Genomic DNA, 17,869 nt, shown 5'->3' on the forward strand with positions numbered 1-17,869 from the left:
TCATTAAAATTATGATTATAAAGTCAATGTAATCTCAGAGGAAAATATTTATATTATTATATTAAATAACAAACCAAAAACCCTACCAGGATGCACAACTGAAGATAGAGTATGCTTATAAATTATGGGAAGGGGGGAAATCTCTCTGTTAAAAGAGTTTGGGGGTGGTAACATTTTTTCTTTCTTTTTCCTTTATCGTTCTGTGTATTTTCCCTGTTTTTCATAATGACTTCATTCACTCAGCAGTGGAGAGCCCACTATGTGCCAGACACTGCTCTAGGAACTGGGGAACGACAGTGGTGAATAAAACAAATCCTGCCTCAAAGAACTTACACATTTTAATTGAAGGCAGAAAATTAACAAGATAAGTCACTTAAATGGCATATTAGATGACTAGTTATCGGCAAAAAAGAATAAGGCAAAGAAAGAATAAAGTCAATACTGCATTTACTTTTTGCCCTGGAGGGAGAAGCTATTTAACCAGGTAAAACGAATTTCTGAGCTTGCCCAGCAGCAGAACTGAGAGAACTGAGATGCGCCAGCCCTGCAGGTGACGCTGCAGCCCCGGCCCTGCCGGCGGGTTTAGGTGGGGCGCGGGAAGCGCGAGGTAGGGCGGGTCACGTGACTCGAGGGGGCGGGAGGAAGAGGACCGCGAAAACACCGAATTTGAATCAGCACTTTCTCTTCAGAAAGGCGGGCGGAGCCGAAAACCAAACAAACGTCCTCTGCGCGCTTGGGGGCGGGGCAGACGGGAGCAGACGGAGCCTCCAGAGCCGAAGCCTTCACGGAGTTGGTTTTTCGGTTGCTGGTGTCTGTGGCTGAGAGGTCCGAGGTCGGGCTGAGTCTTGGGGAGCAATGGCGACCTTTGTGAGCGAGCTGGAGGCGGCCAAGAAGAACTTGAGCGAGGCTCTGGGGGACAACGTGAAACAGTAAGAACTCTCCGGACGCAGTGTCCAAGTCTCCGCGCGGGTGCTCCCCTGGCTTGGGGCTGCCGACCCACCCGGGTGTGGGTCCCCGCGGCCGCGAGGCCTGCGCAGCTCTTGCGTTGCGGTCGGCGGGCCCTCTAGGTTCCTCCGGCCCGCGCCGGGGCGGCGAGCAACCTCTTCGGACCCGTCTGGAGGGGCCGGGCCTCCCTGGGGACCCAGGAGGGCGCCTTCACCCGAGTCTCTGCCCTGGGTGGGGCAGGAAAAGCTCACTCCACGCCTTCACGCTCAAGGGCCTGTTGAGCAGTCGCGGACCGGGCGCGAGGGTGTGGGAGGCGTGTGGCTCTCCCTTGGCCCGAGTCGGAGTCGGCACCACGCTGGGCGGCCAGCTCCTGGAGGGCTTCCTGGAGGCGGAGGCTTACTGTGCAGGCACTGTCGGTAAAGCGTGAACAACTATTTTGGAAGGCATACAGACCCTCTTGAGAAATAATAGTCACCCAACACTTTTGCAGTTATAGTGACATAGCAGTAGCGGACATTTATTGAGCACCTTTTCAGCACGGTAATTGCTAATTGTACTATCTCATCTAATCCTCACGGTGGAGATGTTATTCTCATTATTATTCCCATTTGATAGATGAGAAGACTGAGATCTTGAGCGGTTAAGTAATTCTTCAAAAGTCACAGCGGGATTGGGACCCTCGCGTCTGATTTCTGCCTCTGATACCTTACACAGGGTTGCAAAGGACCCCTGAGGTGCCCAGCCAGACTTTCACCCTGGTTCTAGTAGGGGACCGAGTTTACATAATTGGTAATTGGATCAAAGGCTAAAGTGGTCTAGTGTAAAATCAGTAATTCAGCAAAGGCCCAGGTCGTAGAAAGAGCCCTCCTGAGAAACAAGGACCAGTTGGGGAATTTTCTAAACGTTGTTATTAAAATTTTATTTTCAAACGTAAAAGAAACAAATTTTATTTTTATTTTTTTCTGTCTTTTTAGGGCCGCACCCCAGCATATGGAAGTTCCTAGCCTAGGGATGGAATCAGAGCTACGTCTGCCAGCATACACCACAGCCCCAGCAATGCAGGATCTGAGCCGAATCTTTGGCCTGCACCATACCTCAGGGTAATGCCGGATTCTTAACCCACTGAGTGAGGCCAGGGATTGAACCCACATCCTCATGGATATTAGTTGGGTTAAACTATTTGGGTTCCATACTGCTAAGCCACAACCGGTACTTCTAAAATGTATATTTCTTAAACACCGTAGACTTTTCGCTTTGCTTTATATCTGGGATGCTTACAAACACTTGAAAGTGAATGTTCCATACTACAATAAATCTGAAGGACCAGGCTTGTGTGTATAATTGACTGATTAGATGTGATGGTGACCTTTGATCCGCAGGTTCGGGGTTGCCAGAAATGTTGAAGTTAGTATTCCCTGTTTGGTGTTTAAAGGCCAACACTGGCTGTCAGGTGTTGGTCAAATACAGATGCCAAAGCTAAATTGGTACATCTAAACTAAATCTCTACTAACAGTGCAATCAAAATATGCCTTTGTGCCAGGAACAGTTCCTGGTACAGTGTTGTTCTGTATTAGTTTTTTTCCATTCTCTCACTGTCTTTTTCCCCCTTATGTTTCTTAAAAAGTGCTTCTTGGTTGAACAATCTGTGATACTGCTATATAGTAATTTCTCACATTTCCTCCATGAGTAGTTTGCTTTGGTTTGTACAACCTGACCATTTAAATTTGGTCATTGGTCATAGATAAAATATATAAGGGGAGTTTCGTCGTGGCTCAGTGGTAGTGAACCTGACTAGGATCCATGAGGATGCAGGTTCCATCCTTGGTCTTTCTCAGTGGGTTAAGGATCCTGTGTTGCCGTGAGCTGTGGTGTAGGTCACAGACGTGGCTTGGATCCTGAGTTGCCGTGGCTTGGTGTAGGTTGGCAGCTGTAGCTCCGATTCTACCCCTAGCCTGGGAACTTCCATGTACTGAAGGTATGTCCCTAAAAAGGCAAAAAAAAAAAAAAAATTATAAGGTATATAAGAAACTCAGATATAAGTTGTTTTCTGTTTATGCAGTGGCCATAATATCCTTTATATCAGGTTGTGTGCTCATGTCAGCTTCTAGAAAGACATGAGCTTTGCTAGCTGACTCCCTTTCTTAGTGTCAGGTTCAAATGGGTACCTAGTGAGGTTTTTTTGATGATTTAGCCTTTAATTTTCTCCAGCTATAGCCAGTGCTTCCTAGTCTGACCCACTATACTCCTCATCCATCACCCTCACCTACATAGAGGTTAACTTTGTTTTTGGTGTTTTTGAGAAAAATAGTCATTTGTTCATGGCTGTACAGTGAGGTAATACTTCAGCTTGATAGCCAGTGCTGGCTGTTTGGGCTAGAAAGCTTGCCACTGCGAAGGTAGATAGCATCATGTTGGCCTTAGTTCTAGAACAAGTTCACATATTCCAAATATGTATTTGCATCTTTCTTGTAAAATAAGGATTCAGGGCTTTTATTTATTTATTTATTTTTATTTTTTATTTTATTTTATTTTATTTTTTGTCTTTTTGCCTTTTCTGGGGCTGCTCCCGCAGTATATGGAGGTTCGCAGGCTAGGGGTCTAATCAGAGCTGTAGCTGCTGACCTACGCCAGAGCCACAGCAACGAGGGATCCAAGCCATGTCTGCAACCTACACCACAGCTCAGGGCAACTCGGAGCGAGGCCAGGGATGGAGCCCGCAACCTCATGGTTCCTAATCGGATTTGTTAACCACTGAGCCACAACGGCAACTCCGGGATTCAGGGCTTTTAAATAATGAACTTTTTTTCACATTACTATCCTCTTTTGTTGTATAGAATGGGATAGGGAAAGACTTTTGCTTTTCTGTGGGATAGGAAAAGACTTTTGCTTTTCTTTCTTTCTTTTTTTTTATTGTTCTTGTCTTTAAAAAAAAAAAGAGGGTGTGCATTTCATTGTTCACCGTTGAGAAATTATTGACTAATAGGCGTGTGACTGTCAGGTGAAACATGGTGCCAGGCTCTAGAATTAAACACGTTTTGCTATTGAATGAAATGGGTCTTGGGCATCTTTAAGACTCCACGAAAGCCATGGGTTTTCTCCAGGGGACAGGGTGAGGAGCCCATGAACCCAAGCGGTTACATATTTACTTAGCCAAACCTAAGCTAATTTATATACAGGAGAAGCCCTGCCATAGGTATAACAGGGCAGTGAGAGCATTAAACCTTCCCATTTAGAAATCTTTTTTTTTTTTTTTTCCCTCTTAGAAACCCAAATGAGCATTAGAAAGTAGCTAATTGTGAATTGAAAGTGATGGTAAAACATGCACTGAGTATTTTTTAGTTCTGTTTCATGAGCAAGGAGTAAGCTTCCTTAGGCATGGAAACAAGGGGTGTGAATGTGAAAAATAAAGTATTTTACTCCTATTTCTAATAATGTTGCTAAGGTATAAAAAGGTACCAGTTAACTAATAATTTTTTATTATTAGTATATGGTTTTCACTTTAAAAAAACCACTAAGTTTCTCATATGCATGAGTATTTTCTTTGTGGTGAGGTGTTTTAAAACCCATTACTTCAGCCAGATTAAAACTTGAGTTCATTTGAAAATAAAGAGGTCACCCAGAATCAGTTTTAATGTCCATTCCTCAAACCATAAAACATACACGTTTTAAAATATAAAATATAAATCTTTCTTAAAATTGAGGTGTGATGGACATGTAACTTTATATTAGTTTCAGGTGTACAATATGTTTCATTATTTATATATATTGTGAAACGATCATCACAGTAAGTCTAGTTAACAACTCTCACCATACATAGTTTAGAAAGTTTTTTCCTTGTGATGAGAACTTTTAAGGTGTACTCTCTCAGCGATTTTTAATGATGCAGGATTTGATCATTTTAATAATGCTCTAAAATGTAAATGTTGGAGTTCCCGTCATGGCGCAGTGGTTAACGAATCTGACTAGGAACCATGAGGTTACGGGTTCGGTCCCTGCCCTTGCTCAGTGGGTTAAGGATCCGGCGTTGCCGTGAGCTGTGGTGTAGGTTGCAGACGCAGCTCGGATCCTGCGTTGCTATGGCTCTGGCGTAGGCCGGCAGCTACAGCTCCGATTCGACCCCTAGCCTGGGAACCTCCATATGCCGTGGGAGTGGCCCAAGGAATGGCAAAAAGACCAAAAAAAATAAAATAATAAAATAAAATATAAATCTTAAGTGTAGGTTTCTGGGTAGTAGGTCTTTTAGAAAGGTGACAGTATGGAGGGAAAGATATAGCTGTGGTTTTTGATTCATTGGCTCATGAGTCTGATTCTGTGGCTACTAGTCAGTCCCTTTTAGGGAGGGCTTTCCTCTTCCGATGATATTCTGATTCCTGGGTGGCTTAAACAACAGAAATTTAATTTCTCACAGTTCTGGAGTCTAGAAGTGACATCACGATGTAAGCAGGTTGTGGTCTTCTGAGGCCTCTCCTATTGGCCAGTGCCTGCTGTACCTCTGTGTCTCTTCTTCCAGGGACACCAGTCACATTGGGTTAGGGCCCACCCCCACCCTGACGACTCCATGGAGGGCCTCTTTAAAGGCCCTGTCTCCAGATACAGTCACATTCTGAGGAGCTGGGACTGAGGCCTTCAACATAGGGTTTTCGGGGGCCACAACTAAGTAATGGAAAATTTCCTTCCTTCCCTGGGAGTTGAGGCAGGTAAGGTGCACTTGGGGAAGAAGCAAACCCTGTGATTCTTAATATTGTTTCTGCCTCTGCAGATACTGGGCTAACTTAAAGTTGTGGTTCAAGCAGAAGATCAGCAAAGAAGAGTTTGACCTTGAAGCTCATAGACTTCTCACACAGGATAATGGTAAAATAATTATCTGGGGAGTTATTTTACTATTCTGAAGTTTTCCCAGATTTGCAGTAAATTAAAGTCTTTTCACTTAAAAAAATAAAGTTTTGGTTTTAGTGGTATGTAAGGGCATTTAAACAAAGTGGATATTTAAAATTAAGTGTACAGAATGGCAGAATAGGGGATATCCAATTAAATGCTAGGACTAAAACAGTGGTTTCCTTATGTTGTAAATAGTCTGTATTTGACTTGTGACAATCTTCCCTTTTTCAGTCCATTCTCACAACGATTTCCTCCTGGCTATTCTCACACGTTGTCAGATTTTGGTGTCTACACCAGGTAAGGGAGTGGAAAAACTTCCAGGGATGTCAGTCAGCAAACCAGGGAACTGAAAGCTGGGCTTACTCGGCTTTAGCTTCCTTTAACAGATACATCTGTTGTTTGCAAATGAAATGTTGTTGGAACTGCTCAGAAGAAATATTTTATTATGTAGTAATACAGGTTCTTTCATAGAACCTTTTTTTTTCCTTTTTTTTTGTCTTTTTAGGGCTGTACCCATGGCATATGGAAGTTCCCAGGCTAGGGGTGGGATCAGAGCTGCAGCTCCAACACCTTAGGATTTGAGCTGCACCTGCGACCTACACCACAGCTCACAGCAACGCCAGATCCTTAACCCACTGAGTGAGGCCAGGGATCGAACCCACATCCTCATGGATACTAGTTGGGTTCATTACTGCTGAGCCATGATGGGAGCTCCTCATAGAAACTTTTTAAAGCAGGTGATTCCCCCTGTCCTTACACTGGCATTTGGTCTTTATTTCCCATTTAGCTCAGCTGGATTTAGATCACTTAAATGAGAGGTGAGGAAGAGGGTAGGTCATCAGGATGATAAAGCTGAGGAGTGTGAAGAGAGGGCATTTGGAGTTAGGAGAAGGTTTCCATAGCCATAGGGAAGGTAAGAGCTCTGGAAAGGTAGAGCTCTGGCTTATGTTGGCAAACTCTTGGTGAGAACAAAGGTAGTGGGTAGCAGCATGTTGGGGAGGTGTGTGGAAGCTAAGCCTGTTACTTCGAACTAAATGGGTATAGACAGAGTGGTTTCTTTGCCCCTAATTTTTTGGAGCTTCAGTGGTACAGGTCACCTCTTATAGTCTTAGTCAAAAACAATTTTTAAAAAAATTAAAAATTTGTCTCATGATAAAGCTTATCCTGGGCTCTCTGGTGATTGTTATTTTTCTGTCTTGTAGAGGGTGCTGGATCTTTGCCCTGGACAGGGGGTTCTGCAGCCAAACCTGGAAAACCAAAGGGAAAGAAGAAGCTTTCTTCTGTTCGTCAGAAATTTGATGTAGGTTGTTCTTCAGTAGATCTTGGTAATGACTGATTTAAGTACTGGTATGATGGAACTGGCTTTAGTTTTTAAATGAGTATTACGCTTCTGGTAGTAGAGTTGGAAAAAAAGGTTATGATTTGGGGAGAAAAAGGTGTTACTATGTTTGAAGTTAGTAAGTGTTTCAAAGATTGTGAGTCCTAGCCATCTGAATTTTTATAATTCTAGTTTGTTATTGCATAAATAGGTTATCGTTAGCACCTTTTTTCAATGATTCAAAAACCATGCCTGTGTTCTTTCTCCTCTTAAATATTTTTGTGGAATGAATAATGTTTCTTAGATTGAAGACTTCTGTTCCAGGGGTCCAGGAGGCTTAGAGCCTCTGGCAGGATCCTGGTGACACCCAGCTAGGCCTTGAGCCTTCTGGGGATTCTCAGAGAAATCTTGAAGGCATTGGGCTATAAGATTTGTAAACATTTTAGTATAACAAGTTTTTTACAGTTTATATCTAAGGAACAACGTTTCCCCAAAGTATCCCTTTTATAGATTTGACTGCATGTTGATAGCCTTATTAATATCAACAAGCATTTATTTATTTCTACCTTTGCCCTATGTTTTGTATCAATAATATTCCATCTGGAGGGCTTTAGTATCTTTAGAGAGGCGTACTTGGTTCAAAAAGGCATGTTTGATATAAAATACAGTTTTATACTTACTTGGAAAATGGAGAATCAACAAGTGTTGCTTTTTATAATACAAACTTCAAACGAGACAAGCCATATTCAATACAAAATCTTAATGTGTTGGGCTTGAGGAAAAGCCACCGGGTAATATCTCCCAGCTGGGAGATATAAACGGGCTATCAGAATCTCCTAGACGAAGGCTGAGGTTTTATGAGTGGAAAGATTGGGGAAAACTGTCTTTAAAGAAACTAATGACTATGTTTTGGAAAGATTCTGTGTTGAAAATTGTTAGTAGAAGATAATAGTAACTGAAGAGTTACAGTTTTCTACATGTTCTTGGAGTATTTGTTATTAGATCTGTTATATTGGTGAGCTAGTTTTTCTGAAGCATTAATTATATATTTATACTTTCAGAATATGCTTACTTTTATAAGTATACTTAAAACCCTCTGACTTGTTTGAAAATAGTTTTATATCTTCTCCCCAATTGTTACTTTTAACACAGAGCCAAATATTCTGTGATTATGAAGGTATTAATTGAATAGAATAAACTGTTGTGTATACTACCATTATTCCCCTTAATTCATGTCTTTATTGTTACTATGTAATGGGTATGAATCTGTGATTCTTTGTGCATGAGTTTTTTTTTTTTTTTTTTAAATCCTTGTGGTATGATTTTGGTGGCATTCATTTGTGGACTCTCCAGTCCAATACATTGGTTACTTTTGTATCTTATTACTTGCCACAGTAATGAATAATCTTGAAAAGTTTTCTTACCCATAGCATAGATTCCAGCCTCAAAATCCCCTCTCGGGAGCCCAGCAGTTTGTGGCAAAGGATCCCCAAGATGATGATGACTTGAAACTTTGCTCCCACACAATGATGCTTCCCACTCGGGGTCAGCTTGAAGGGAGAATGATAGTGACTGCTTACGAGCACGGGCTGGACAACGTCACCGAGGAGGCTGTCTCAGCTGTGGTCTATGCGGTGGAGGTTGGTTTGCTGGTGGCAGAAACAGTCTTACAGATTGAATGTGACAAGCTCGTGTGTGTTGTTCTAAGTTGGCATTGCAAGAACTCATTATCGATCTGATCTCAGAATTGTCATCATTGCTTTTGTTTTCTTTTGAGAGGAGAAACATCACAATCCAGAGAGTTGCCTTCAGTTAACAGACTAAGCTTTTCAGAAAAGTTACTTATGGCATAACACTTCTGACGTTTAATTTGTCAGCATGGGAACAGTTTTTAACCCCAAAAATGAGATTGCCAGTCCTAAAGGTTAAAATCACTGATCTTGCTGTAGTATAGCATTCGAAGAGTATTAGTAGACCTGACATCTGAACCATGGGATTCTTGTCTCAGTGCACTCTTTCATGCATTCATTTTATTCACTTACTTATTTGACAAAGCATACATTAGGATCTGTAGTGCATAGGTATTGTCAAGTGACGTTGGGTCATTCCTCTGGGCTCTGTTTCCTCACATGTACCTCCAAGATTGTAATAGCTATCTCATGAGGTTATAAACATCAAATGAATTCTGTGTGTGGAAATTATAAATTGTACCATTATGTCCTGATGTGAGATGTTTTTATTGGTATAATTGAAAACACCATCCCAGCTCCTCTGTTAATAAATGGTAGGCTGGGACCAGTTCTGTCTCTGTTGTCAAGAGTACCTTCTCTTATGTACTTGGCTCTCACAAAGGTGAAGAGATACTAAACACCTGATTTTTCTGTTTATTTCCTATATATCTGTTATTTATGTGGCTTTTGAGAGAAGCAAGGTTCTTTTCAGGCAAGGATTTTAGTAGGTTGGACACTACAACCCATACACCACTGATCTTGAAACTTTTGTCCCATTTTAAACCAAGCTTCAAGGTAGTTTGCCTTTTTAAAAAAATGTTTCTTTTTAGACTTTTATTTAACAGTATCTGAAAATCATTTTTGAGAGAAGAGCCAATTTAGAGATATAAAAACTTTAATAAATTTCTTGTAGGGCAAGCCCATCTTAAATAGAACTGGATAAAATACCAAGTCTCCCTTTGCTCTTTCCCATAGGCTCCTACTCTGGTTTAGCTCTGTGACTCTTTACATTCATTTGGTTTCTCACATCTTTATCCACTAAATGCTAATAAATATTTTTTTTGGTCAGTGGGAGTTTTATGGTTTAGTTTTAAAGAGGAGTTCATGCTGTTTTTCTTTTTTTTCTTGTTTTTACAGAATCACCTTAAAGATATATTGACATCAGTTGTGTCAAGAAGGAAAGCTTACCGATTACGTGATGGTCATTTTAAATATGCCTTTGGTAGTAATGTGACCCCACAGCCATACCTGAAGAATAGTGTAGTAGCATACAACAACTTGATAGAAAGGTATATGAAGTTTCTTGTGATTTTGCATCCTTTTCAGTTGGTTACGCTACTCTTATGTAATAGACGGCTGTTAAATACTTGACTGTTAGGTTTCTGCATGTTTAAGGTACCTCTGAGAGCAGTTCCGGTTTTATTTTCTTAAGTTGCGCCCTTGCATGGTAACTAGTGGAGTCTTTTGGTACTCTTTATATCAGAAGTGAAGTTGTAGTGTTTGGCTGCTGCCTGTGGTTTAATGTGAGTGCCCCCAACTTCCTGAGGTGCAGTGGAGTGGTCCCCTGCCACAGTGTGTCCTGGTGGTGGGAATGGGCCGGCTGTCACTCAGAAACATGGCCTGTGATTGTGGAGTCAATGCTGAGTTTCTTGATGGTGGGAGGAAGAGCAGTAGGTGTTTCCAGGTCCTCCTCTGGCTTTTGTGGTGGAGCCCTTGGCATCCTCTTGTGCAGATCTGGTCTCTTGGCTCCGATCTCTGGAACCTCTGTTTGCATGCCACTGGGAGCCCCCTCTGAGATGACCTGGATGACCTTCATCTCTGGGTTGTCTCTTTTAAGGGAGAAGAGCGGTAAAGAGATGACAAGGAGTTAAAGTTCAGAGAAGAAGGTGTGATTGGGAGGGCTGGCAGGAGGGGTGGAGGGGAGGAAGTAACGGGCAGGGAAGGCAGGAAAGTAAGAGTGAGAGATGTGGGGTGGGAGGGCTGAGCGGGAGCCCACAGAGCAGGTAGTGCTGACACCACGGCAGGCGGTGGGACTGGTGCCTGTTTCATGGCTCCGAAGACCTTGACACAACTCATCAGGCCCATTTTGAAGAGCCCTGGCTTAAATTGGGTTCTCTATTCAGATTGCCATAGGTAAAGGTTTACCTTCTCAATCTCATTCGGGCATATCTGGGATTATTTTTCTCTTTTGCGAGTCTGTCTTCTTTAGAGACACACCAACCCCAAAGTGGCCCCTTGTAGTGCTTGCCTGCTGGAGCGAAGTCTGCCCCGGCCAGGCCTCCAGGCTGCCCTTTCCCTGCTGGCCTGTCCCTGTGGGGCTCCTGCCTTCCTCTTGCCTGCTTGTTTCTCCTACAGGGCTGCCTTTGTCTGACACTGACCCACGCCCGCTTGTGCTTTCCAGCGTGCTCCCTCCTCACCATTTGCATGTTCTCCAAAATTGCTTAGGTTATCTCCTACTGTATTATGATACAAAAATTGTGCCTAACTTCCCAGCTGATGTTATATTTGGGTTCTATTCTGGGAAATTGGCAAGATCTGGCTTAGTTTTCTTCACCCTTTATTTTTGCCTGTTGCTCCTTTTGGCTTTATCTTCTTGCTTATTATTTTTGATCCTCTTGTCTCCAGTACCCTTTATCTTCCTCTCCAAGTCAGTTTTTTGCGATTTCATTTTCCCTTAATTAAGAAATTAAGATCTCACTCATGCTCTCTTTTTTTTTTTTTTTTTTCCTTTTTTCCCCAACTGGAAGCTCTTTAAGGGCAGGAAACAATTTTGGCTCAGTATACTGACTTAGTAAATATTTTAACATTGTGGAGAGAGGAAGGTAAATGCAGTCGCACTACATTTCCAGCCCAACTGATGGGCTGCCTTTGAAAGTTAAAATGACAGACTATTTGTGTATACCCTGGCTGAAAAATAATTGGATTTCTGATTCCCTTTAAGATTTATTGTTATAAGAAGTGTTCTAGCAGCCCATCCCTATTCTGGTTGTTTGGTTATCTCCACCTTAGTTATGGGGAATATTTCTGAAATATTTTCTTTTCAGCCCTCCAGCCTTTTCTGCTCCTTGTGCTGGTCAGAATCCAGCGTCCCACCCGCCCCCTGATGATGCTGAGCAGCAGGCTGCACTCCTGCTAGCATGCTCGGGGGACACGCTGCCGGCATCTTTGCCTCCAGTGAACATGTACGACCTCTTTGAAGCTTTGCAGGTAACTCTTGGCTTCTTAAGGTTTACCAAGATTTATGGATAGGTTCAACGTTTCTTCAAGTCTACAAAGATATTCACTAGCTTTGCCTTTCTATGGCCTTTGATTTTGAGTTTTTATTGTTTGTTATTGAAGCCATGAATACTAGCCTCATTTTTCAAATCCTGGGCTTAGTAGTCCTTCCTAATTTACCTCCCCCATCCATCACCTCCCCAGTGAAAGGAAAAAAAAAAAAAAGCCTCCTTGTCCCCTTATTCTTATTTTAAAGCCTTGCTATTTCCTTGTTTTCTTGTTAACCTGGTTTGGGATTCATTAGATTCTGACATAAAAGTTTAAAGATTTGCATGTCTTTTGTGTATTTTGTTGATATAAACCTTACTTTCATTTTCTATGTTGGAAAAATAAGTATGCTGACGTATAATTGGAGACATACTGATTTTTTTAACCCCAGGTACACAGGGAAGTCATTCCTACACACACTGTATATGCGCTCAACATTGAAAGGATCATCATGAAGCTCTGGCACCCAAATCACGAAGAGCTGCAGCAAGACAAAGTCCACCGCCAGCGCCTGGCAGCCAAGGAGGGTCTATTGCTCTGCTGAAATAGGATTTGAGGGTGTGGGACTTTCAGCAAATTCATTGGTTATTGGGAGTTGAATGTTTTGGGGTCTGCATTTCAGGACTGAAGTGTATTATGTAAATATAACCTTTCCTATGGAAATGTGACAGTACACTTTACATTGCTGCTGTGAAGCCTTTAATATAAATCTGATTTTGATAATGACCCATATATCTCTGTATGTTTGTGTATATGTTCCCAGTTAAGGGAATAGGCACTGAGAAAATTCTGTGCCTGGAGTGGAGATGTTTAGGCATCTGAGGCTTCGTATCCTAAGGTCTGCATGCAAGGTAGGTGACATTCTGGAACAAAGAAACTGTTAGAACTTAGTCCCCACAATCAGCAGGATGTCTGCGTGTTCAGGGACTTCGCATATTCTGTATCTGGCAAGTCTAAAATTTCTGCATTTCTCCTGAAGAGAAAAGTTATCTTTTTTAGTGACCAGTTTAATATATAATTTAGTTTTTTGTGACCAGTTTAATTTTTAACAGATATAGGTAGTTACCTAAAGAGTCATTACAACTCCAGAGAAAAGTCTTAGAAATGCTGTACTATTAGCCAAAATAAAGTCCTTTAAATTAAAAACCCAAATCAAAACAAGCTCTTAGAATGTAATTGAGCTTATAAAATGTCTCCTCATAACTCATTTCTTTTATAGAGTTATTATTCCCAAAGACTTTGATTGGCAGGTTCATCTATTAGTTACTGCTGTAGAACGTTTTAAGAAGTCCTTGTAAACATACCGGACTTATACTTGGTAATTATATTCCTATGAAACATCTTTTTCTGTCCTTTCAAATGGCAGTGTTACTAATAACCAGATTTGTTTCTTTAGAGGTTTGTTGCTTTTTATTAATTATTGGTGGGTATATTAGAATGCACAGATCAGTATAAGTAGGTCTAAATAATATATGTATAGATATGTATATATGGTTCACTATCTGGATCTGTGTATTTGGTTTTTGTACTTTAAATGTGACAAATAAACCTTTTGGGAGGAAACCTACTTGTTTATTTATTAAAGAAAACATATAAGGAATACTGCCTTCTACAGAAATATGAAGAACCTTGCTTTATGAGTGCTTAGCAGAAACTTTTCGAAAGAATGTACCAGATGAGAAAGATAAAAAGCAAGTTCCAATTAAGGCATGTCATTTCTTCCTTTTGTGGTATGTAGATTTAAGACTAAAAAGAAAACATAAACAGCTTAGTTTCTGTTCTTGGCACAAGTATGAAAAGCCCTTTAGAGTTTTAGGTAACCCAAGAATTTTTAGTAAGAATTTTCAACTGATACCTAACCACCTTTTGCTTTGAAACTTCCATGTATCTGAGCCTTAATGCTAAGTATGTGTTAAATTTCATGTGTCCTGTAGATGGAGAGGCAGCTATAAGCCTCAAACGTGTCCCGCTGCCTGTTGTAGTGGCAGGTTCCATAGAAATCTATGTAGCAGTGGAGCCTCCAAACAGATTCCTCACTACTCTCTGGAACCTGATCTAAATTCCTAGAGTCGCCTACTCTAGTGGATAATTTCATACTTAGAATAAAACTTATTTTTCCCATAGAGATTTCAGTAATAACCTTAGCTGTAAGCATATCATTGTGCAAAACTAGGTTTGATAAGGCCCACCTTACTTTCTCCTGGGCACCGAGCACTGGCTTGTTAGCACACGTTCTTACGACCTTCATTACCCATTGCAGGGATCAACCGAGCATGCAGCTCCTCCAACACTTCTCCCATTGCCTGAAGTGATCAGCATGTTCCCAGTCGGATTTTACAGTGTCTGCTAAATGATAACTCACTTTGACCATAGATAGATGTGCTCAGTGGTTGACTCACACCAAAATGCCTCCAGTTTGAATGATGGTAAGGAAGCTTGGTTTTAAGGATCAGACTTAAATGCTGTGGCCAACAGATTTGTTGATTTTCACAGCTTAAAAATGGACAAATGTCTAGATTATTCCTGAGTAGACTTCATATTTAATTGAATCTATGGGCATGGTAAATTGTTAGGACAAATTTTACTAAAAGCATACCATGAAAGGGCATGTAGGTTCATCACTGATTTTTTTTAAAGAAATTTATGAAAACATGACACTAAGATCTGTTTATCAACTTGTTAGCATGTTTCCATTCTCTTAAAATTAATATCCCTTTATGAATTTTTCATGTGATTTGGTAATTACTATTCCTGAGAGTATTCAAAACGTGACTGAGGAAAGGGCTACTTTTGCCAGAGCCCTTTCCCCCACCTTTAAGCCAGATTAAAACCACACATAACATTTTCCTTGGTCTTTAAAGACACCGACATTACTTACTGACGTCTCATGAACAGGCTTTTTATTCAAGGGTGTAATATATTTTATTCAAAGGTGTAATTAATATATATTAATTCTCCAGTTCTCCAAACTGGAGAATTAAGTGTAAAGGAGAATTTGAAATGTGACTTTTTATAATGCTAGCAGATAAACAAATAAAACCACCATAGCCTATTATTGTCTTTATTATCAAAGTTTATTGTTGGAGTCAGTTCCTATCTACTGGGGAGTACAACTATGTCTCAATATGTGCTATAGTAACTCTAGGCCATTCTGCAAAATAGTTGTACTAGGGCTCGGTTAGGCATAGATCATAATTAAGTCAGTGGAAGAATGAGCCCAGAAAAACCCTGACAGTAGAGCCATTACTCTATTCAAGTTCCAGTGCTATGCAACCTGTAAGGCATCATCTATCAGCTGATGATGAGACTCAAGAAGGTGTTGGTGGAATGAAACAGGAGTTGAACCCATTTTCTACTCTTCTCTGCAATATAACTATGGCTCCAGTGCAGGAACCAAATATTAGGTCTTAGAAAATCCTTTAAGCTCCCTAAGCAAGTAAAATAGGACATAAAGAGGAAAAGACCAGAAACCAGAACAGTGGAGGATAAATTAAGTGAAATGGGAGGGAACGAAAACTTTTGGAATGAAACACAACTGGATTTAGATGCCATTTGAGATGACAATACAGTAGAGGTAAAAGCAAATGGGGAAACAAACATTCAAAGTTATTCAGATATAAGAAGTTAAGTGAAATTTCCCCTCGAAGTTAAGTGAAATTTCCCCTCTTAGAGGAAAACTGGTTTTAAAAAGAATGACTAATAGGAAAATGAGTACCTGAGTAGAAATAGGTGTTTCAAGATGCCAAGAACAGCATAATATATAAATGAGCTGGGTCTGCTGGAAGGGAAAGTGGTTACGGTAGTCTTTTATCCAGCTTTGACATTGGAATGACATTTATAGCAATGGCTTTGTCTATGAGGTTCTGGCATATTTTTTGTAGCACAAATAGCTTTGAAGGAATGTTTTCATAACACTCAACTTATGTGGGAATGCAAATTACTATAGTGTAAAAATTCAAAGGCCTCCCACCTATTTCTGCAGGATAGAAGATCAGAAGTCTTGAGACAGCTGTGGCTAAAGGCTCAAGCCCTCTCACCACCCTTATGATAAAACAAAACAAAAAGAAATTAACAAGTATCAGAGTCAGTGAGCCTTGTACCATGTAGACAGCAGATAATTTATGGTGATTTCTCCAGCAGGCAGCCTGAGAACAGAAGAGCTTGTGTACTAAATGCTACCCGATCATTAAATATAATAAGGAAAAACAGGGCCATTAAATGAGACCCTAAAAAAGTCTAGCTGCCAACCAGATTGGGAAGATAAATAAAACAGCATAGTTTATTTTAACCTGTATCTTCCACACTAACCTAGTTTGTCTATAGAAAATCCACCTGCTGGCTCCAGGCCAGTACGTCTGAATTTTGCTATGATCATCAGTATCTCATTTTTCCAAAAAGAGGCAATGTGTAAGTAGCAGGTGTACATAAATGACCGTTTCTACAAAGCTTTCTCTGCAGTCTTGACCTGTGCGGGGACAGGTTCTACTGATGGAAGCATTTTTAAAGGCAGAAGAAAAAACATTTTACTTGAGGTTTTCTCCACAGAAAGGAAAGCAGTGGAGCTGGGCCCGTATGTAAGTCTCTTGTTGGTGCTGAACAAATGGTCTCATCTCCAGGAAATACCTTTGTTCATTCCTATTTACAGGTTTCCTTTAACGGACGCATGAAGTCATCTCTAAAACAAGAAATGAGGCAGAAGTAGTTTCTTTTCTAATTATGTCTCTGATGAATTAAGGGTCCTAGACTTTTCTGGCACCTCATGGATGTTGCGCGGAGTTGAGCTGTTGCCCAGGATGGGATGCTCGGGCTGCTGTCCAGACCTGGGCTGCTGTCCAGACCTGCACTGTTTGAGCCCCATGGCCTTCTTCCATGCATCCACACCATGAGGAATCTTCTTAAGGACCTTCCTCCCCAACTGTTCCAAACACAGTTCCAATTGCTGGAAAAAAGAGAGAGTCACCCTAAGTGTGATTTAACCCTTGTATTTTACATATGGTATAACTTTTAATGAATACAATTATTCTGTTAGATTTCCAAACAGATGAGAAGGGCAGTTTTATGTCCATATGTCTCCTAATGTCTTATTCGCTGAGAACCCCTGTCTACTTCTATCACTGCCTCAGCTCAAAAACAGGGCCAATGGGAGTTCCTGTTGTGGCTCAGCAGGTTAAGAATCCAACATAATATCCATGAGGATGTGGGTTTGATCCAATCCATGGCTCTGCTCAATGGGTTAAGAATCCAGCATTGCTGCAAACTGCAGTGTAGGTCGCAGACATGTCTCCTATCCCACATCTCTGTGGCTGTGATGTAGGCTGGCAGCTACAGCTCCAATTTGACCCCTAGCATGGGAACATCCATATACCTCGAGTACGGCCCTGAAAAGCAAAAACAACAACAAAAAAGACAGGGCAGATGTACAGAGATCAAGAATAGCTCATGGTTGTGATCAGACATAAATGGAGCCCAGCATTGTTTTCTTCCTTTCCTCTTCTAGAAGCTTTCGATCTAGTCCTTTGGGCAGCAAATAGCTTAGAAAATTAAAAATGGGAGTTCCCGTAATAGCTCAGTAGTTAAAGAATCCGACTAGGAACCATGAGGTTGCAGGTTTGATCCCTGGCCTTGCTCAGTGGGTTAATGATCCAGTGTTGCCGTGAGCTGTGGTGTAGGTCGCAGATGTGGCTGGGATCTGGTGTTGCTGTGGCTCTAGTGTAGGCTGGTGGCTACAGCTCTG

At 41.2% G+C, this 17,869-nt stretch overlaps 1 protein-coding gene across 1 annotated transcript; it reads left to right on the forward strand.

The window, feature by feature from the left end:
- The first annotated feature begins 718 nt into the window (after positions 1-718).
- TADA1 (transcriptional adaptor 1) lies at positions 719-13,698 on the forward strand. Its single transcript, XM_047784017.1, has 8 exons — positions 719-929; positions 5,705-5,796; positions 6,055-6,120; positions 7,026-7,123; positions 8,572-8,781; positions 10,009-10,160; positions 11,916-12,078; positions 12,527-13,698. Exons 1-8 carry the CDS (start codon positions 856-858, stop codon positions 12,677-12,679), a joined length of 1,008 nt encoding a protein of 335 aa, XP_047639973.1. The 5' UTR covers positions 719-855; the 3' UTR covers positions 12,680-13,698.
- The last annotated feature ends 4,171 nt before the right edge of the window (positions 13,699-17,869 follow it).

Source organism: Phacochoerus africanus, chromosome 6 (genome assembly GCF_016906955.1).
Source record: "Phacochoerus africanus isolate WHEZ1 chromosome 6, ROS_Pafr_v1, whole genome shotgun sequence".
Classification (NCBI taxonomy): domain Eukaryota; kingdom Metazoa; phylum Chordata; class Mammalia; order Artiodactyla; family Suidae; genus Phacochoerus; species Phacochoerus africanus.